Here is a 22,760-nt window from a genome sequence, read left to right as displayed (position 1 = left end):
AGCAGCCTGGGCACACGGCCATGGCCACTGCGCTGCACCAATCAGCCACGCCCCAGGCCTGCACCTGCCGCACGAGGCCTGCTCTGGGGCCCAACTGTGAAGGAGCCTTGAGGGGAAAATATGTGAAACTTAGCACTGGGGGGGGGGGGGGGGGGGGGGGGGGGGTTGTAGACAGACATGCGGCTCTGCACACATTCAACATGAGGGAAGCAGCCCAGTGGCTGGGCCTGACTGAGTCAGACCATGGGGAAGACTGCCTGCAGCCGCAGGTGGGCAAGGCTGGGTTTGCAGGAGCCTTGCCAAGGAAGCCAGCTGAGTCCAAGCCAAGGTAGGCATGGGGAGGGTGGCTGCAGAAGCTTTGGTGCGGGTCAGCCTTTATTTCCTGTAGGTCGCTGAGGAAAGCGCAGCGAGGGTCCATAATAAGGCGTATTGCGTCAGCTGAAGGTGCTAGGTGCGTTGTTGGTATTGAGTAGCATAGCTGGCTTTGATGGCTGGGGTTTGATGTAAACATTTCTGGTCTAAGTGGGGCGGGAGCTGGAGAGGAATGAGGTGGCTAGTGGGAGTCCTTCATCTGTCTCTGGATCTTCTGCAACATCTCCTGCATCCGCCGCAACTGAAATGGAATAAGAAAGCATGTGAGGGCCAGCTCCCCGCCACCCATTGCTTGGGCATCAGCACTCTGCTTCGGAGACCGGGACACAACCGTTGTGCTCCCTTGTGCCAGCCAGCGGGAGTGACAGCACAGAAGACTCGTCCTCTGTCACCGTAGGGCCTGATTCTCCCCCACCTCACACTGGGGTAGCTCTTTGATACCTGTGCACAGGGAGTGTAGGGGCTGTTCAATGCTGCCCACTCTGAACGATCCACCTGCACGAAGGGGGCTGATGGTGAAGAGTGCTGGGGCAAGGAGCAGGCCCAGCATAGCTAGGCAAAGCCTTGGGAATACAGAGAGAGGGGTTTCTCCTGGGAACTCCAGTGGCAGGAGTTAATTAGAGCAATGCAGCAAGGAAGGAGGGGCTGGTGAGGCAGAAGGGGTCCAGGCCGGGTCTGGCTTTAGCTCATATCTTCAGTCCTGAGCTGGCAGAGGGGAGCAGGTCCCTGGAATGTGCAGAGGAGGCCAACCTCGGGGTGTGCCAAGGCCAGCGAGAGCAGGGAAACAAGCTGGTTAGCACCATGGGCAGAGCAAACTCGACCTTCAAAGGATGTAGCTAATTCCTCGGGGGGAAGAACCCAAAGCCCAGTTCTGTGGGAGGGAGACCCAGGGAGGTGGTAATGGCTGCAGGAGGCCAAAGGTCAGTGGACAGCTTTGCACTGTGGATGGAGCTGGACTCTGTTAGCTCCTCCAGTGGGAGGGGAGTGGAAATACGCAAAGCGAGGAGTGTGTCAGGCCCTGCTGCAGGCTGCCTCTGCTGCCATGGAGAGCGAGGGGGCCACAGCCCAGCACCGTTGCATGCAGGGAGCGGGCGAGAGTGCAGCTCTCAGTTCTAACCAGGCCTCCCACGGGCGGGGGTGGCTCCAGTGCAGCCCCTGGCAGGAGACAGAGGCCCCGGCCCCGGCACACACCTCTTCGTCCTTCTCCCGAATGAGTTTCTCTGTCTCAGAGTCCGGCACTGCTGGGACAGCTGGGATGGGGAAATCTGTCCCGCTTTCCCGCGTCAGTTTGCTAGAAGGCAAAAGAGGAAGAAACACATGGGTAGTTAGCACGGCCCTCAGTGCGCTGGGGAGGCCAGGCCAGCCGGGCAGGAGGCATTTAGAGCGATGGCACAAGGGCGGTGGAACCACGGGAGACTGTGTCCCACAAGCCGCACCTTCCCGTCTCTCCGAGACTGCACCAGTGGGACCTGCACCAGAGAAGCAGGATTGGGCCTGAGGCTCCTGTGCCCTGTGTCCCTGTTGCCACCAGCGCAAATGGGGGCAGAGCAGCACCATGCTGACAGGCCGGCGTGTCACACCCAACCTGCACTAGGGAACGCGAGCCCACAGACAGCGCCCCAAGGCAGACTCAGGCTGTGGCTGCAAAGGCTCCTCAGAGTTGCTCTGGTGTCTGCGTTGCCCATGGTCACACACTGCCGGGCCCGTCTCCTTCTGGGGAGCACGCAGGGCCAGCCGGCTTGAAGGGGAAGTGAGCAGGGCCTGCTCCCTACAGAACCCCTGCCCGTCACAACAGTCAGAGAGTGAACAGGTGACTTCCCATCACAAGGGACAGGCCCACAGTAGGATCTTGCTGGAGAACTGGCAGATCAGAGAAAATCAAAACACACAGGGGGTGGATTTACCAGAACCCAGAGTCGGGGGAGGGGAGTGACGGAACAGGCCAAAGCTCCTAATTCCCCCCAGATGGGGCCCGCACTTAACACCTGAGCAGCTCCCCTTTGCCACTCAAAGCCTGGCCAAAGAGCCAGGTCTTGGAGATGGGAGAGCCCATTGGTAGGGCCCCAGTGCCTCTTCCCTCTCCTCCCACCTGGGGTGACCTGAGGATATGCACACTGGGTCTGTGAGCCCTGGGGCTTCTTTCTGAGAAGTCAAGCCCCAGCAAACCGCACACACAAGAGGGATTGATACTGTGCCCATCACTTTGGTAGCTTCCAGAGAGGCACTCATGACGTGACTGGCCCCGGGCCCCCTCCTGCTGCTGTGCAGTGCTGGGTTTCAACTGGGGAAGGCAGGCTGAAGCAGTGCACCTCAACTTGGAGCAGGACGGGGCGAGGTTTGTGGAGGTTCTTCGTCCCAGTGGAAGGGAGTTTCACAGTCCCTACCCAGCCCCTGAGAAAGCTCTGTCCCCAGGTGAGCTGCTCCCATGCCACTGGCTGCTGGTGCTGCAGGTGACAGAGTCCTGTTCCACTCCTGCTGCTGAGGGGCCCGCCAGATGGGCTCTGGGGCCACTGCTTGACCCCATTTGGATGTATGGGGATGTTACATTTCCCACACTAGAGGGCCCAGACACACAGGCTCCGTGGTCACACCCAGCTACCCAGAGAGGATGCTAACGTGTCCTCGGACCACCATGCTCGGGAATGGTCCAGCTGGCAAGTGCAGCCTGGCTGCTTCATGGCAGATACTCTCCTAGTCTCTAGCTTTGCCTCCATTTATCCCAGGGTCAGTCAGCAGCTAGCCGGAGACCCAGGTCACCCCCCCACTCTGGCCTTCACCAAGGACACACCCAGGCCCTGCTCAGTGGGGGCAGCTCTTCTTAACACACATACTATGTCTCATGTAGGGATCGGCCTTCTAATCCACACAACAGGACTCAACATGAAATGCGCTGGCCCAGTACGACATAATCCACCCAAGGCTTTGCCATGTGGCTGGACCACAGAGCACCACCCTGGGATGCCAGGGACCTGTTCCTCTAGCAATCAGGGAAATTCCACAAGAGCATGAGTGCCACCTTGTGGGGCATCCAAGATTGTTAGGATGTCCCACAAGGTGTCCCTGCCACTCACTGGGCCTTGCGTGTCCCCGAGCATACTCCTATGGGGAACACACACTGGCCTCCCCTTGTCATTCTGCAGACAGACTGGGCCCATCAGCAGCCAGGACTCCTTTTTCCTGTACAGGCATCTGCGGTGCTTTTGGTGGGTCAGGTACCCTAGCAAGGCCCTTCCCCTCCATCAGTGGTCAGTGTCCTCTCTCAGCCACTGGCTGACATCCAGACCCATCAGCCAGACACTGTCACACAGCTTGGGGACTGTGATACTTGCCATCAAATGATCAGTTTGTAGACATATAAGAACTGCTGTTGAAAGAAGCCCAGGTTAACGGGGAGGGCCCAGGACAAGTAGAATCCAAGACCAGTGCGGGGGCAAGTGCTAGGACTAGAGCCCCCCTTGCCACTTGTGTGGCTCACCAATATAGCAGCAAACTCACTGTACAACAGGCAGTGCTTGCCTAGCAAGCTCTTGCTCCAGGATCTGCTGGATTCAAAATATATTTCTTTAGGAGGAAACTCAATTTGTATAAACCCAGCCAGATTGGGATGGTCCCGCGCTTCCCATGGGCAAGGGGCCATTTCACAGAAAGTGAGATTCCTCGGTGGGAGAAGAGTCTGGAACAGAACAATGGTGATGCTCTCGCTACATGAGGCACAGCTCCAAGGGAAAAAACTGCTCTGGCTGAGCTCAGTGAGGAGTGAGAGTTACCCCTGTGCAGAGGGTTAGCACACGGCCTGTGCACTGCTTCCCTCCCACCTAAACTCATGCCACTTCAGCACTGCCCATGCCCTGGGCTTGCCCTCTGCCCAGCAGCGAATTCTACCCAACAGACAGCAAACTGCAGACAAAAAGGCAGCATGTTTGCAGAGGAGCAGGAGAGCGCTGGGGGACGGGGGGGGGTCACCCCAGGTAAGAGACTAAACTGGCAGCTGGAGCAACTCATTCTGGGGGATGAATCAAAGCACGTCTCTTCATGCGCGGTGTTTTCCACTTCCTCCTGGAGAACGAGGAGAGACATTGTGCTCTATGGACTGAGCCTGTGGAGTGCTCGGCGTCGACTGGCACCTGGCAGGCTTGTCTCCCAGGGATGCCAGCAGAAGGGGAGAGGCTGTGGCTCTATGGAGCACTGGACTCTCCCCAGTGGGAGAACCCTGCTGCTGGTTCACGTCCATCCTTTGGTGGTGTTGCTCTGACTGGTCACAGATCGTGGCCCCCTTGGGGTGGATCTTCAGACGCATTCAGCGCTGGCCTGGCTCTGCTCCCACTGACGTCGGGAGGAGTTTTCCCACTGACTTCACCGGGCACAGAGAAAGGGCAGCACTGAGCACTGACCAAACTCCCACCCCAGGGGATTTAGTTATTTATTATCTGACATGTGGTCGTGCCCAAAGCCCCCGCTCTGGCCAGACCCCATTGTGCTGGACACCGTACAAACCCAGAAGACAGAGACCGTCCCTGCCCCAATGAGCTACAATCATATAACAGTGCCTGGAGGGGCTTGCTGCTTGTTAGTAGCAAAGCATTGTGAGAGACAGCCCAGGCTGGGGAGAGTTCAGGGGGCACAGTGCTCCCATGGTCCAGGCTGCACCCCGGGGATCCCGTTACCGTGGCACTGTGAGCAGGATGAAATACACAGCTTGTTGTACTGAGCCAGATTTGCACTTCATACACTGGTGTAAAGATTTTAAGTGTGGTGGCTAAGGAGAGTCAGGAGGAGGCTACCAGTTTGTTATTTTGGGAAAGGGAAGTAGGGACAGAAAAGCGGAAAATGACTGAAAGAAGTGAAATCTTTGCAAAGTTGGAGTTTTTTAGACTGCAGGTTGCAGAAAAAGAGAGAGAACACCAGAGACTCAGTCTCAGCACTAAAGAAACTGGCCACGGAGGAGAAGGAAAGAGAATGAGAAGAAAGAGAGAGAGAAAACATGAACTGGACCTGCTAGAGAAGGAGAACCAGAAACCACCGACCCTAACCATTCCTGTCACTCCAAAAATTCACAGTTGGGACCATCTATGGCCTGCATACAACAAGACCAGCTCCTGCATTGCAGCTGGAGGCAACACCACACCAGGAAGAGATGGTGATGTAATGCCTGCCCCGGAGTGAATTGTCCAGCAAGTTGCAGCTGAACCAGAGACAAACCCCATTCTAGGGAGCATAGAGAAATATGTCCCGGAGGAGAGCCCAGAGAAGGGGGAGGTAATCTCAGAAACCACTGAGGTGGGTGAGGATTCCTGTGACTCCGTAACACAGGGAAGCAGGGTGCTTCCAGGTATGGTGTGGGCTGAGACTAGCTCCTTTTCAGCAGAAGGCAACATGCCCTCAGGAGCAGGGGCAGGAGAAGTGTTGCCAGTGATTAAGGAAACTACCCCAGTTGTTAGCTGGCAGGGCTTTGCAGATGAACAAGGGATGGATTCCTTCTTGGGGAGCACAGAGAAATGTGTCTTGGAGGGGAATCTAGAGGAGGAAACTGGGGAAGGAACAGTGGGAGTACAGGAATGTCTCCTCATTGGTCACCTGAGAGAGGATGCTCATGACTGAATGGGTGAGTTAGCATCTGATCAGTCTGTGACCCAGGTTTTGAGAAGGAACTGCGTAACTGACTTTCCAGAGGGGAACAGTCACACAGCTGACTTCTCAGGGACAGAGAAAGGGGTGACGGAGGGTACCCCAATCCGGGTCCCAGTTTTTCAGGATGCTATTTCTGATAAGGGTTTGGAAAGTAACTGTGTCTCTTTACATCAAGATGCAGCTCCAACGCCTGTGACAGCAGAGGAGTTGAGACCAGGAAATTGCCAGATGGTCGTTTGTGAGAATGCAAATGGCCCAACTGACAGAGAAGTGGGTGTCCTTCCCCAGGCTGGTGAGAAACAGAAAGCAGCTGTGGGAAAGCTGCTGGGAAAAGGTGAACCTGATCAAAGGGTAAACACACCTAGCCCAGAGAGCATGGATCAAAGCCCTCTAGGGGCAGAGAAGGACTCGGTGCTGGGAGGGGGAAACACAGGGTAACCCCAATAAGGGAGCTGGATTTTTTGCATATGTACAGTCCTGCGGTTGGGAGACAGCTCCTCAAAGGGCCAGCCAATATGCAGGATCCCCCTAAACATCTATCTTGCCAGATCCTGAGGTACCAAAATCCCAGAAACATGATTAAAATAAGAACCCAGGCATAGGGGAACACTGGAGGGAAAGAAAAACCAGTGCCTGATTACATGGGAGAGAGTCAAAGGACACTATGGGTAATGAACAAACCAACGTCAAACCAGACTGTCTGAACAGAGGGCATGGTGTCATAATGATACTTGTAAACGCCCATCTGTTATAACAATGTTGGTATTAATTTTAAATCTTGGGGCAAGAATTTTGATACTGATGTTAAAACTTGTGGTAACGCTAGTTCTCAGTTAATACATGTAAACAGATTTAAAGCTTATCACAATAGAGAAACCATAACAAACCTGGTTTGCTGTGTGTGAGGGGGAAACTGAGGCACGCTGCCTCATGGTCTTGATGGCTGGATGCCAAGAGAACTATAACAAGAGAAATGACACAGGGAAGAAAGGTAAGCAGCAGGATACGGACCCTGGACTTCAGGAAAGCAGACTTCGACTCCCTCAGGGAACAGATGGGTAGGATCCCCTGGGGGACTAACATGAAGGGGAAAGGTGTCCAGGAGAGCTGGCTGTATTTCAAGGAATCCCTGTTGAGGTTACAGGGACAAACCATCCCGATGTGTAGAAAGAATAGTAAATATGGCAGGCGACCAGCTTGGCTTAACGGTGAAATCCTAGCGGATCTTAAACATAAAAGAGAAGCTTACAAGAAGTGGAAGGTTGGACAAATGATCAGGGAAGAGTATAAAAATATTGCTCAGGCATGTAGGAATGAAATCAGGAGGGCCAAATCGCACCTGGAGCTGCAGCTAGCGAGAGATGTTAAGAGTAACAAGAAAGGTTTCTTCAGGTATGTTGGCAACAAGAAGAAAGCCAAGGAAAGTGTGAGCCCCTTAATGAATGAGGGAGGCAACCTAGTGACAGGAGGATGTGGAAAAAGCTAATGTACTCAATGCTTTTTTTGCCTCTGTCTTCACTAACAAGGTCAGCTCCCAGACTGCTGTGCTGGGCATCACAGCATGGGGAGTAGATGGCCAGCCCTCTGTGGAGAAAGAGGTGGTTAGGGACTATTTAGAAAAGCTGGACGTGCACAAGTCCATGGGGCCAGACGCGTTGCATCCGAGAGTGCTAAAGGAATTGGCGGCTGTGATTGCAGAGCCATTGGCCATTATCTTTGAAAACTCATGGCGATCGGGGGAAGTCCCGGATGACTGGAAAAAGGCTAATGTAGTACCAATCTTTAAAAAAGGGAAGAAGGAGGATCCTGGGAACTACAGGCCAGTCAGCCTCACCTCAGTCCCTGGAAAAATCATGGAGCAGGTCCTCAAAGAATCAATCCTGAAGCACTTACATGAGAGGAAAGTGATCAGGAACAGTCAGCATGGATTCACCAAGGGAAGGTCATGCCTGACTAATCTGATCGCCTTCTATGATGAGATTACTGGTTCTGTGGATGAAGGGAAAGCAGTGGATGTATTGTTTCTTGACTTTAGCAAAGCTTTTGACATGGTCTCCCACAGTATTCTTGTCAGCAAGTTAAAGAAGTATGGGCTGGATAAATGCACTTTAAGGTGGGTAGAAAGTTGGCTAGATTGTCGGGCTCAACGGGTAGCGATCAATGGCTCCATGTCTAGTTGGCAGCCGGTGTCAAGTGGAGTGCCCCAGGGGTCGGTCCTGGGGCCGGTTTTGTTCAATATCTTCATAAATGATCTGGAGGATGGTGTGGATTGCACTCTCAGCAAATTTGCGGATGATACTAAACTAGGAGGAGTGGTAGATATGCTGGAGGGTAGGGATAGGATCCAGAGGGACCTAGACAAATTGAAGGATTGGGCCAAAAGAAATCTGATGAGGTTCAACAAGGATAAGTGCAGGGTCCTGCACTTAGGACGGAAGAACCCAATGCACCACTACAGACTAGGGACCGAATGGGTAGGCAGCAGTTCTGCGGAAAAGGACCTAGGGGTGACAGTGGACGAGAAGTTGGATATGAGTCAACAGTGTGCCCTTGTTGCCAAGAAGGGCAATGGCATTTTGGGATGTATAAGTAGGGGCATAGCGAGCAGATCGAGGGACGTGATTGTCCCCCTCTATTCGACATTGGTGAGGCCTCATCTGGAGTACTGTGTCCAGTTTTGGGCCCCACACTACAAGAAGGATGTGGATAAATTGGAGAGAGTCCAGTGAAGGGCAACAAAAATGATTAGGGGTCTGGAACACATGACTTATGAGGAGAGGCTGAGGGAACTGGGATTGTTTAGTCTGCAGAAGAGAAGAATGAGGGGGGATTTGATAGCTGTTTTCAACTACCTGAGATGTGGTTCCAGAGAGGATGGTTCTAGACTATTCTCAGTGGTAGAAGAGGACAGAACAAGGAGTAATGGTCTCAGGTTGCAGTGGGGGAGGTTTAGGTTGGATATTAGGAAAAACTTTTTCACTAGGAGGGTGGTGAAACACTGGAATGTGTTACCTAGGGAGGTGGTAGAATCTCCTTCCTTAGAAGTTTTTAAGGTCAGGCTTTACAAAGCCCTGGCTGGGATGATTTAATTGGGGATTGGTCCTGCTTTGAGCAGAGGGTTGGACTAGATGACCTCCTGAGGTCCCTTCCAACCCTGATATTCTATGATTCTATGATTCTACGATAACACAAACTGCCTTCAAGTTAGTCAGTGATTAAATCCTCTTGCAGTAAACTAAGGAGGGGAGGTGTGACATTCTGTACCTTGGAGGAACACCCTGTAATCCTCCATGTTCCTTATTTTTATATAATTGTGATATTACATATAAAGCAGGCCTTGTAAGGCATCAGGGGAAAGGTTATGATCTGCTGAAAGTCATTTCTCTATCCATAGATGTGTATCATAAATGCACATGATGTTATGCAAAAAGAACAGGAGTACTTGTGGCACTTCAGAGACTAACAAATTTATTTGAGCATAAGCTTTCGTGAGCTACAGCTCACTTCATCGGATGCATACTGTGGAAAGTGTAGAAGATCTTTTTATATACACACAAAGCATGAAAAAATACCTCCTCCCACCCCACTCTCCTGCTGGTAATAGCTTATCTAAAGTGATCACTCTCCTTACAATGTGTATGATACTTCACATGTATGTGTATGATACATAGCTTATCTAAAGTGATCACTCTCCTTACAATGTGTATGATACATCATACACATTGTAAGGAGAGTGATCACTTTAGATAAGCTATTACCAGCAGGAGAGTGGGGTGGGAGGAGGTATTTTTTCATGCTTTGTGTGTATATAAAAAGATCTTCTACACTTTCCACAGTATGCATCCGATGAAGTGAGCTGTAGCTCACGAAAGCTTATGCTCAAATAAATTGGTTAGTCTCTAAGGTGCCACAAGTCCTCCTTTTCTTTTTGCGAATACAGACTAACACGGCTGTTACTCTGAAACCTGTCATGATATTATGAGAATTGTGTTGTATGGTTGTCACTAAAACATGCTGCAAGTTGAGGAATCAGCCAGATATTAGCTCCCCAGAGGCAACTGCAAGGAAAGTGACCAGCGTGTTATAAGAAAGGGCTTATATGCTATTTTATATGAATGTTTAATAAGTTTGTTCTTATAACTTAGCATAAGTTACTAGCTTAGCATAAGTGATTAAAGTAGTTGAAGCCTTAGGCCAAGGTCAAGCTGACCTGAGAGGAAGGCTGAAAAAGCAGCTGCAAAACCAGTTGAAACTGCCCGTTATCACTGAAGATAAGGAAGAATGCAAGGAGTAGGACTGACTGTCTCCCGGAGCAAATTCTGTGGGATCCTAGAGTCGAATCAAGCACCGAGAGTGGTATGGAAAGGGCTAATTGTTTTTTTTTCCCTAACACAGCGCCCGAGCAGGGTGTGAAACAGCCCATCCACAACCATTGTCCAGCAAGGGAGCTACAATGCAGTAACTCACCTGCATGAGGCGATACCAGGGAAATTGCTTAACCTTGCCTGGAGACTCAGCAATGCCCCCCAGACATGCCTGGACTTGTGTTCTACAAGCACATGGACTGGGGGTATAAAATTGAACAAAGGGGGGCCATGCTTGGCCTTTCTACTTCACCCACCTACGCTGCAAGCAATAAGGACACTCTGAAGCCTCCAACTGAGGGGACTGGCCCAGATTTCAAGGGTGAAATCTGTGTACTATGAACTGCAATATCCAGTGTGGTGAGAAAAACTGCTTAGTCTAGTTGTTGCCCAGTCTAACAGGGTTGAGAGACTGCGTGCTTATATTTTATTTCTTTTGGTAACTCTGACTTTTTGTCTATCACTTAATATCACTTAAAATCTATCTTTTGTAGTCAATAAATTTGATTTACTGTTTATCTTTACCAGTGAGTCTGTATGAAGTGTGTGGCAAATCTGTTCAAGTTCTGCAAAGGCTGGTGTATGTCCACCTTCCATTGACGAAGTGGTGAACCAATTAATAAATCTGCAGTGCTCATCTTGAGCAGTGCAAGACGGTATATTCCTGAGGTACAAGGCTAGGAGCTGGTGCCTTCTCTGTGTGATTCATGAGTGGCTCTGGGAGCATTCCTGCACTCTAGCTGGGTGTGGGGCTCCACATGCTGTTGTGCTGAGTGATCACAGCACCTGGAAGGGCTTGCTGCTTTTCACTAGCAAACCATAGTGAGAGACAGCCCAGCCTGGGGAGAGTTAAGGGGGCACAGTGGTCCCACGGTCCCAGGCCGCACCCCACGGAACCCATGACAGTTCACACGCTGTACTGTGGCCAAATAAAGCCTCCTGTTGCTACCCCACAGCCTACAATTGGGCAGCACAGGGCATGAGGGAAAGCTCTGGTTAGCTACATAGGGCATGTGATATTTTTTGTGTTACTGGATTGGATGACTTATGTAACTAGTCATAACCCCAACATGGACCTCAATACCTGGTATTGACCCTCAGCCCGATTCCTGACTCTGTCCCTGACCCTTGGCTTGACTGATGACTTGGACCTCAGCTTGTTCTTGACACGGATACTTGCTCTGACTCCTTGCTTCAGTTCCTGGCTCCCAAGCTGTTGCCACTAGTCCTGCCTACCTCCACCCTGGATCCTGAGAGTTTGCCTGGACCCCCACATAACCCATGGAGAAGGCCGGCCTGGTGGGGAGATGGAGGCAGCGGGACACCCCTTACCTGGCATGTCCCACCAGGCACTAGATTTTCCTGAATGGGTTGACAACCCCCAGGAGGAACTTCCCCCATTGTGAACACAAGTGGTGCAGCTGTCATCTGAGAACCAGGCTCTGCAGGTGCAGATCACCCAGCTACTACGAGAGCAGGCTGCCCAGGCTTGGGACGAGAACACTGCGCTCTGAGCATGCGGTGCAGCCGCTCCCCCTCCCAGAGCACTTCAACAGAGTCTGCCAAAACTTCAGCAGGTTCCTTAACCAATGTGATCTGCTCCACTCCCCACATCTACCCCACAGACCAGGCCAAAGTATGACTCATAACTACTCTCCTGTCGAGGGAAGCGCTGGACTGGGCTTTGCCTCTATTAGAACGACAGAGCCTGACGCTGTCATACTGGGAAACCTTCCCCCAGGCCTTCTCTTCTATTTTTGATGACCCCCATCATGCTTGGTTGGCTGAGGTGGCCTGCAAAACCTACAGGACGGGCAGGGACCACTTGCCTCCTCGGCCACCCACTGTAGGTGGCTTCTCTCCAATACAGAGTGGAACAAAGTGGCCCAGCTCCACCAGTTCTGGTGAGGATCATGCAAAAAGACCAAAGATGAGCTAGCTCACGTGGAAAAGCTGACCCGTCTAGATGACTTAGCTGGCCTCACCATATGCACTGACAACAAGTTGCATGAGCAGAGTGAAGAAAGGAAGGAGACTGCGTTGCCTCCTAGCTGGTGGCCCCGAGTACCCATCTCCAAGCTGGTCCCAGAAACCAAGCAAATTGGTGCAGCCCATCATCACGTGACCCCGAAGGAAAGGGAGCACCACCCAGTATTTCTACTGTGGAGAGTCCGGCCATACTCTCACCAGCTGTCCCTTGCAGGCTCTCACACAGAAAAAGACAGGAATGACCAAACACAGGCCTGGAGATGTGTGCCAGCATGGGTGGGCCCTGGGTTATACATCTCACTGGCTGCCCACATATTACCAAACCACATCCAAGGCACCGTAAGCCCTTGCCGTACTTGCAAATCCAGGTTTTCGTGCACATCCCAGGGAAGCCCCAAACAAATTCCCCACAGTGGCGCTCATGGACTCCAGGGCTATGGTCACTTTTATAGACGCCGATATGGCACAAGCCTTGGGCATCCTGGGGCAGCAAAAAACAGCCCCCAACCTCATAGACTATAGATGGCTCACACCTGTCCTGGCCCAGTAACTCTGGAAACTGTGCCCCTGGAAGTTGTTATCCAGGACCATGAAGAAATCCTGTGGTTCAGAATGATTGGCTTGCTCCACTTCCCCATAATTCTCAGCACCTTATGGCTGGCCACTCATGACCTGCATGTCCTTTGGCATGAGCAGAATGTCAGTTTCTGCTCTGAATTCAGTTTGCCTGAGTGGACCAACAGACGAGTCTTGGCTTCAAGATACACTTGTCCAGGCCAAATCCAGGTCGCCCTAGAGGTGCCCTCAGGCCCAGGGTGTGGCCCAGCTGTGTACTATCATCCAAGCTGACTCCTGCTCTTCCTGCTAAGTGCCGTGACTATGCGGATGTTTTTGAGAAGAACGCGGATGTCCTACCACTGCACTGTGACAACTGAGCTGCAACCTGGGGCCAAGACACCTTTTGGTCGCATCTTTGACATGTCAGAGCTGGAGATAGCCACCCTGTGATCCTATGTCCAGGAGAACCTAGCCCAGGGGATTATCCATCCCTCCATCTCCCTTGCTGGGGCCCCAGTTCTTCTTGTGCACAGATTACTGGGCCCTCAACCAGGTAAACCATCAGAAACCAGTATCCTCTCCCACTCATTTTGGAATTGTAGGACTGCGTATGATCAACCCAGATATTTACCAAGCTCAGTCAGTGAGACGCCTACAACCTGGTGCAGATCCGTGCAGGGGATGAGTGGAAAACAGACTTTTGAACCTGCTCTGGCAGCTACAAATGCCATTTGGTTTTACAAACGCTCCAGCAACATTCCAGCACTTTGTGAACAAGGTATTTTGTGACATCCTAGATCACTATGTCTTAGTCTACCTTGATGAAATATTTGTCTTGTCGGAAAGCCACGAGCAGTACATTCAACATGTCCAGTCAGTTCTGGATCAATTCTGCTGACATGATCTAAATGCACAGCTCCAAGTGCACCTTTGATCAGCACTCCATGGAGTTCTTAGGTTACATCTTGTCCCCTGAGGGCCTTCGAATGGATCCTGGAAAGGTGAATGCTGTTCAGTCCTGGGCAGTCCCCCAGAAAATCAAGGAGCTGCAACGCTTCCTGGGTTTGCTAATTTTTATAGGCACTTCTTCATTCCTGGATTCTCAGACTGAATAGCCCTATTGACAGAGCTTCTCTGCAAACACGGCTCCTTCACCTGGTCTCCAGAGACTCAACAGGTGTTCAATCAACTCAAGATGGCCTTCACCAGTGCTCTAAACCTGATCCATTCCAACCACACATGCGCCTTTGTCCTTGAGACTGATATATCTAATGAAGCAATTGGGTTAACATTTTCCCAAAGATATGGGCCCCCAACAGCAATTGCTTCCCTGTGCCTATTACTCCCAGAAACTCATTCTGGCAGAATAAAATCATTAGATTTTAAATAAGGAACTTCCAGCAATCAAGGCTGCCTTTAATGAATGGTGCCACTGCCTTGAAGGTGCCTGATACAGGTTTACACAGATCATAAAAACTCAGAGTATCCCCACAGAGCAAAGGCACTCAGCCAAAGACAGCTTTGATAGGCCCTGTTCTTCACAGGCTTTAATTTTACCATCACCTATCACCCAGACCAAGGCAGCTGACATCCAGAGTTTCATATATCTCTATTAATGCCATACATCCCAACCCCTTTGTGCATCAAACACAACCACCTCCCCACCAGTGCAGGTCCAGGGTCATAATGAACATGTGATTCACAAAATACTGGATTCTAAAATGAAACGTGTCTCTTTCAGGTATCTAATTGACTGGGAAGGCCATGGCCCTGAGGAGTGATCCTGGGAGCCAGTGTTCAAGCTCCCAACCTCATGGCGGCCTTCCATGCAGACCACTCAGACAAACCTGGCCCAGCAGGAAGCACCCATAGAGGGTGGGAGATAATGTAAGGATCAGTGGCACTGAAGGGCTACCAGGCAATCAACAGCCTCACATGGCCAGCTGGTGGCAGCTGTAACCTGGCCACTCCCTGCAACCTGTGATCTGCAGAGATGGCATGCCACAGGAAGTTCCACCCTAAGTGATCTGACTGACAGTTGTCTTGGTGATCCCTGATTGGCTCCTTGATCCAAAATAAGCGCATGGAGCGTGCCAAGAAGCCTCCAGTTAACAATGTGGATCCTGGCTTGCTGCCACAACTGCCCTGCTTCTCTGTTCCTGAACTCTTAGTACTGACCTCAGCTCCGACTTGGATTCTGAGTCCCGATCAACCCCTGGAACTCCAACATGGACCCCGATACCTGGTATTGATCTTCAGCCCGATTCCTGACCTCATCGTTGACACTTGGCTTGACTCATGACAGGGATACTGGCTCTGACCCTGGGCTTCAGTTCCTGGCTCCCAAGCTCCTGCCACGACTCCTGCCTGTTTCCACCCTGGATCCTGACAGCTCCTTCTAGTAATCCAACTAGCACCATCATATGCTACTGAATCGGTCTGGATCTGGGCTTTGGGCACATGGAGACCTGAATAGGGGTACCTCACTGAATCTGTGAATACATTTTGCAGCATGAACAGCTCCACGTGGACGAGAAGAGGGGGCTGCAGCAGTCTTTGGTTTTAGACTTGAAAGGAATTTTGGCTTCTTCAGTTCATGCCCACTCCACAATTATCTTCAGTTGTTCAAAGGAGCCAATAAAGCAGCAAAGGTCTGTATGTATCTATGGTATCAACCTTCCATCTCCAAGCAGCATTAGGTCTCCTTCAGATTTCAGGGAGGGAAGTGAGGTTGGAATGACTGTGTAGTTTTGGTCGTCTCTGGGACCTGCTCCTGACCCTGCACCCAATTGTAGCTGGACTTCCTTCTGGCAGAAGAGATTGAGATCACCTCAGGTATTCCAAGAGCTGCTATTCTGAGAATCGAGGAAGACTCCAACAGAGATTAAACAATTCCCTCTCTTTGAGATGCTCAGGGCCTGGGGTTCATGCTCAGCATTGTAGATCAGGAGACCTGGCTTTTATTCCTAGTTGGGAACAGAGTTATGGTGTGACTTTAGCTCTCTTTGTCTCAGCTGTCAGATGGGGATGACAATCCCAAGTGCCGTGTTTGTACAGTCTGCGAGACCCAAGCATGGAGGATGCTGTATTGAGCAAGGGCAACTATCATAGTGCCAGGGCCTCTGCTGGAGTGGATCAGCACAGCTCCACTGCCTACAACAGGGTTACATAAGTTTACACCCCTGAGAATATGGCCCAAAATACATATAAATCACTACATGCACACATGATCACTGACACCTTTAGGACCCCAAAGCAACCCCCTGAATCAGTACAGTTCACGTGGAATGACAGAGGCAGGCTTCTTCCTGATCACAACATCTAGTGCGCTGGGCATGGACCTGTGATTTATGCCATGGAAGCCGGCCCAAGAACCGGTGATCCTCCTTTTTACACAAGAAACGGGGCCACCCGCAGTAATGGGAACGGCTCACCAGCGTCACCGCTGTTTTACTACTCAACGGCCTTCCCAAGTGACTGACAAGCCTGTGTCTTCCTCCCAGGCAGAGCTCCTCAATGGTCCGTACAGATGTATCAGTGCAGGCTGAGGGCTGAAAACAGGAAGCCCCTACCTCTTGTGGCCTAGACACTGAGTGGGATGCTAGGACCAGAAGTTTATCACCACATCTGGGATATCAACGGTGTTGGTAGTATAGCCTGTTCCAGCTCTCAGGGATTTGGGAAGAGGTTGCTAGCCAAAAACACATTAGCAGCATTCACTTGTTTTAGGGGGCTGGACTCCTCTTCCACACCATAATAGAGGCTCAAATTAAACATGTATCCCAAATTAAAAAACATAGCAAGAGGAGCAAAAAAGTGCCACCGTGGCTGAACACGAAAGTAAAAAAGGCAGAGAGAGGCCAAAAGGCGTCCTTACAAACTGGAAGTGAAAATCCTAGTGAGGAAAACAGAAAGGAGCATAAACTCTGGCAAGTCAAGTGTCAAAGTATAACTAGGCAGGCCAAAAAAGAATCTGAAGAGCAACTAGCAAAAGACTCAAAAGCTAACTGCAAATAAATTTTTCAGTGCACCAGAAGCAGGAAGTCTGCCAAACAATCAGTGGGTCCACTTGATGATCAAGGTGCTAAAGGAGCACTTAAGGAAGATAAGGTTGTTGGAGAAGCTATATGAATTCTTTGCTTCATATACTGCAGGGGCTGTAAAGGAGATACACCTGAGCCATTCTTTTTAGGTGACAAATCTGAGCAACTGTCCCAGACTGAGGTGTCAAGAGAGGAGATTTTGGAACAAATTGATAAATTAAATAATAATAAGTCACCAGGACCAGATGGTATCACCCAAAAGTTCTGAAGGAACTCAAATGCAAAATTGTAGAACCACTAACCACCTACTAGATCTCTATCAAGCGTTCTTACAACTACAATACCCACCTGCTGAGGTGAAGAAACAAACTGACAGAGCCAGAAGAGTACCCAGAAGTCACCTACTACAGGACAGGCCCAACAAAGAAAATAACAGAACGCCACTAGCCATCACCTTCAGCCCCCAAATAAAACCTCTCCAACGCATCATCAAGGATCTACAACCTATCCTGAAGGACGACCCATCACTCTCACAGATCTTGGGAGACAGGCCAGTCCTTGGTTACAGACAGCCCCCCAACCTGAAGCAAATACTCACCAGCAACCACACAACAAAAACACTAACCCAGGAACCGATCCTTGCAACAAAGACAGTTGCCAACTGTGTCCACATATCTATTCAGGGGACACCATCATAGGGCCTAATCACATCAGCCACACTATCAGAGGCTCATTCACCTGCACATCTACCAATGTGATATATGCCATCATGTGCCAGCAATGCCCCTCTGCCATGTACATTGGTCAAACTGGACAGTCTCTACGTAAAAGAATAAATGGACACAAATCAGATGTCAAGAATTATAACATTCATACACCAGTCGGAGAACACTTCAATCTCTTTGGTCACTCGATTACAGACCTAAAAGTTGCAATTCTTAAAAAAAAAAACCTTCAAAAACAGACTCTAACAAGAGACCGCTGAATTGGAATTAATTTGCAAACTGGATACAATTAACTTAGGCTTGAATAAAGACTGGGAGTGGATGGGTCATTACACAAAGTAAAACTATTTCCCCATGTTTAGTCCCCCGCATTGTTCCTCAGACGTTCTTGTCAACTGTTGGAAATGGCCCACCTTGATTATCACTACAAAATGTCCCCCCCACCCCGCTCTCCTGCTGGTAATAGCTCACCTTACCTGATCACTCTGGTTACAGTCTGTATGGTCACACCCATTGTTTCCTGTTCTCTGTGTATATAAATCTCTCCACTGTATTTTCCACTGAATGCATCCGATGAAGTAAGCCGTAGCTCACGAAAACTTATGCTCAAATAAATTTGTTAGTCTCTAAGGTGCCACAAGTCTTCCTTTTCTTTTTACTAACTGGTATGTAACCTGTCGCTTAAATCAGGCTCTGTCCCAGATGACTGGAGGATAGCTAATGTGACATCAATTTTTTAAAAAGGCTCCAGAGGTGATCCTGGCAATCACAGGCCGGTAAGCCTAACTTAAGTACCAGGCAAATTGGTTTAAACTGTAGTAAAGAACAGAACGATCAAACACATAGATGAACATGATTTGTTGGGGAAAGAGTCAATACAGCTTTTGCAAAGGGAACTCATGCCTCACCAATCTGCTAGAATTCTTTGAGGGGCTCAACACTCACGGAGAAGGGTGAACCAGTGAATATAGTGTACCTGGACTTTCAGAAAGCTTTTGACAAGTTCTCTCACCAAAAGCTTTTAAGCAAAGTAAGCAGCCATGGGATAAGAGGGAAGGTCCTCTCATGGATCAGTAACTGGTTAAAAGATAGAAAATGAAGGATAGGAATAAATGGACAGTTTTCAGAATGGAGAGAGGTAAATAGTGGTGTCCCCCAGGGGCCTGTCCTGGGACCAGTGCTGTTCAACGTATTAGTAAATGGTCTGGGAAAAGGGGTAGACAGGGAGGTGGCAAAATTTGCAGATGATACAAAATTACTCAAGATAGTTAAGTCCAAAGCAGACTGCGAAGAGCTACAAAAGGATCTCACAAAACTGGATAACTGGGCAACAAAATGGCAGTTGAAATTCAGTGTTTAAAAATGCAAAGTAGTGCACATTGGAAAACATAATCCCCACTATATATCCAAAATGATGGGATCTAAATTAGCTTTTACCCCTCAAGAGATCTTAGAGTCATTGTGCTCTGAAAACATCCACTCAATGTGCAGAGGCAGTCAAAAAAGCTAGTAGAATGTTAGGAACCATTAGGAAAGGGATAAATAATACGACAGAAAATATCATAATGCTACTATATAAATACTGCATGCAGTTCTGTTCGCCCCATGTCAAAAAAAGTTATATTAAAATTGGAAAAGATACAGAGAAGGGCAACAAAATTGATTAAGGGTCTTGAACAGCTTCCATATGAGGAGAGATTAAAATGACTGGGACTTGTCAGCTTGGAAAAGAGACAACTAAGGGGGGATATGACAGGTCTATAAAATCATGACTGGTGTGGCAAAAGTGAATAGGGAAGTGTTATTTACTCCTTCTCATAACACAAGAACCAGGGTTCACCCAATGAAGTTAATAGACAGCAGTTTTAAAACAAACATAAGGAAGTACTTCTTCACACAACACACAGTCAGCCTGTGGAATTCATTGTTAGGTGATGTTATGAAGGCCAAAAGTAATACTGGGTTCAAAAAAGAACTAGTTAAATTCATGGAGGATAGATCCATCAATGGCTATTAGCTAAGATGGTCAGGGATAAAACCCCATGCTCTGGGTGTCCCTAGACTCTGACTGCCAGAAGCTGGAAATGCGAGACAGGGGATGGATCACTTGATGATTACCTGTTCTGTTCATTCCCTCTGAAGCACCTGGCATTGGCCACTGTCATGATCCTGGGCTAGATGGACCTTTGGTCTGACCCAGTATGACTGTTCTTATGCTCTTACCCATGGGAAGAGATAGTAGCAATACTCATGTCCAAGAGGAACCCTGTAGGTTCTAGGATGCTCCTCTATCTTGGGGCTTTCTACAGCAGCTATCACCACTGCATCTGAGCGCTACGTGGAGTCTTTTGCCCCCTCCCTTCTCTGGTTATGATCTGAAGGCCAGATACGGTGATGAAGTGTTAGCCAGCTGCTAGTGGAAATGTGGCACAGAGATAGGCACATGCCACGACCCACCATGGAGGCTGGACAAATGCATTGTCCTTGCTGGGGGGTGAGGATTGACTAATAGGTTCCTCAATCATTCACGAATGTGTGTGAGAGAGCGCACCTCGGATCCATCAGGCTCATTGTACATGAGCCCTAGCGTACCCCACCAGCTGCGGCAGACTGAGTTTGCTACAACTGAGTGGGAAAGGAACTTGTCCTTTTTCAGTCTGGTGTTAACTGATACTTCCACTGTGGCAGTTTATGGCAGCCACACTCGGAGCTCCCCGAACTCTCCTTATCTCTCTGCTCCCTGAGAGCCTGAACAGCTAATCTGTTAGAAAGCTGCAGTCCTTTACCACCCGAGCCCCAGAGCCGACGCACTTGAAACAGCCGCTCTTGGCTCACTGTTCGGTGTGTCCTACGACCGTACCACTTCACTTTCAGATATGGTAGGGCTCCACCCGTATGTCCAAACTAAACTCCTTGGTCGTATGCTGCTGTTGGATTCCCTCAAGACAGCAGCTCCCTATTATAATCCTGGAATGAAAGGCCATTGAATGTTGGCTGAGATTCTCAAGTGTATTTAGGCGCCGAATGCCCATTGATTTCAAGGGGAGTTAGTTGATTAACCCCATTGAAATCAGTTAGGTACCTAAATATCACTGAGGATCTGAGCCACTGGGACTGAATTCTACCCTATTCTGGTGTCTGACCATCAGGCCTTTGCTGTACTCCACCTTTAAGCACAGAACCTGGGTATGGCCAGAATTTCCTGCTCTGCCAGTTGTCTGAAGACTAGAAATTGTTCCCACAGCTCAGTAATGCAGGAGGCTTAGCTCAGGAGAGGCCGCGCTGTGCTGGGCTCAGCAGGGTAAGTGCCTGTGGCTGCCTTTGGTGGAATGGTCCATCTCCTGGCCACTGTTTAGGGCTATGGTTCTCTTCAATGCCTCCTGTGTCCACTTGGCCCAGAACTGGAGCTCTGGCTGAGCTGTCTCCAGAGCCACCACGGGGGTGCTCACAGACTGCATGCTTTAGCAGTAGTAGGGCTGCACAAGAAGGAATGCCTTCCCAACAGCACTGGTCACTGAGTACCATTCACAATGCCAGCCTGTTAGAGTACTGCATGCCCACTGGCGATTCCGGGCTGCAGAGCCACCATGACTCATGATGATGCACAAGAAAGGAAGAGACCAGCTTGACTCTCAGACGCCAGGCAGAGTCTGAAAAGAGACCGTCAGAGTAACTGAGCCCTGCTGGATTGGAAACGGCTGGGGCATAACAAACCATTGGCCTAGCATGCCATTTCACATGGTCACTTCCTGGAGTAGATACGGATGAGACCAATACAGGATTTGATACAACAAAATACTTTTTATGAACTAATGCAGGTAGGACAGACACGCAGGGCCAGCTGCAGCCTGTGACAGCAGATCAGAGCAGCACTCCACCAAAGGACAGCCGTGAACCAGCATGAGGGAAGGGATCTGGGGAGAATCCAGTGCTCCAGAAAGCCACAGCAGCTCCTGGCCTGCTGGAGTCCTTGGGAGACAGCACTTCCTGGTGTCATCCGATGCCGAGGAATCAGCGGGGTCACTCCATAGAGCAGTCGCTGCAGCACAGTCCCAAGGTGGAGGACTCTCTCCTTCTTCCCCAAGGGGATGCCGCAAAACACCGTACACGAAGAGATGAGCTTAGATTCATCGCCATGAATGAGCCATTAGAGCTGCCATTTTAGCCTGCTACCTGGGTGTCACCATCCACTCAAGCTATGGGCAGACAGCTCCTTACATGGCCGACCTGCCCTCTGCTGTGCTGGCCTAACTCAGGAGTCGCTCTGCTGAAGTCACTGGAGTTACACCAGGGTGAGAGGAGAAGCAGCAGTAGGGACCGGAGACACAGCTGGTGTAAACTGCACTTATTCTCTGATTGCAACACGGGTACGGAGCTTTTCCCCAGCGGAGGTTCTAGCCCTAGAGCTCAGTGCATATGTGGGGGCACTGCAGTCAATGAGCAGCAGATACATGGGCAGAGGACCTGGCTCTCCTCTGCCCTGCGCCCTAGGCCACCACCTACTCCTAGGCAAAACGTGACCAGAGGAGAAGCCAGAGCACCGTGCACCTCAGTGAGTGACTCCACAGGGAGCTCTCCCTCCCTGCCGGAGTGCTACCGGAGCAACCTGTGCTCCCAGCCCTGTGCTGGCCACAGAGCTGCCCCTTGGCTTCCAGGCTGTGCACGTGGGGGAGGAGTTCACCCTGGCACTGCGGCCATGTTGTGCCAGCGACACATGGGGTCGTACGTCCCGCCAGGCAATACTGCTGGCAGAGGTATCTTCCGGGCTCGCTCGGCGCTAACTGTCCTGGCTCCAGGGGTAGCCTGGGGCGAAGGGGCTTGTCGGGGTGGGAAGTGGCATGGCTGGGATGTTCCAAGGATCTGGCTGGTGCCTGGCTGCTGCAAGGCCCATCTGGCAGGGATGCTCGAACCAGCCCCCAGCAGCCACAGGATTGAGTGCTTCAGGACCACCCCCCGGGGCTCTGCACAACACAGAGATGAAAGTGACCCATGGTTTTCCTGCACAGTGTCTATCATTGTGGCTCAGTGTGCAGGGTGGGGCGGCCTCACCCCGCACTCCTGCTGCCCACACACCGGTATCA

At 50.4% G+C, this 22,760-nt stretch overlaps 1 protein-coding gene across 1 annotated transcript in view; it reads right to left on the bottom strand.

The window, feature by feature from the left end:
- Positions 1-553: 553 nt before the first annotated feature.
- The window catches only part of SEPTIN4 (septin 4), a 50,178-nt gene continuing 27,971 nt past the window's right edge, over positions 554-22,760 (bottom strand). The window contains exons 10-11 of the mRNA XM_077836448.1: positions 1,564-1,663; positions 554-613 (exon numbers count right to left, since the gene is read on the bottom strand). Of these exons, the coding sequence (XP_077692574.1) occupies positions 554-613; positions 1,564-1,663 (160 nt within the window). The remainder of the gene's footprint in view (positions 614-1,563; positions 1,664-22,760) is intronic.

This window comes from Eretmochelys imbricata, chromosome 17, assembly GCF_965152235.1.
Source record: "Eretmochelys imbricata isolate rEreImb1 chromosome 17, rEreImb1.hap1, whole genome shotgun sequence".
NCBI classification, from domain to species: Eukaryota; Metazoa; Chordata; order Testudines; family Cheloniidae; genus Eretmochelys; species Eretmochelys imbricata.
The sequence above is the reverse complement of the archived record's forward strand: the minus strand, read 5'-3'. Positions and strand labels throughout refer to the sequence as shown.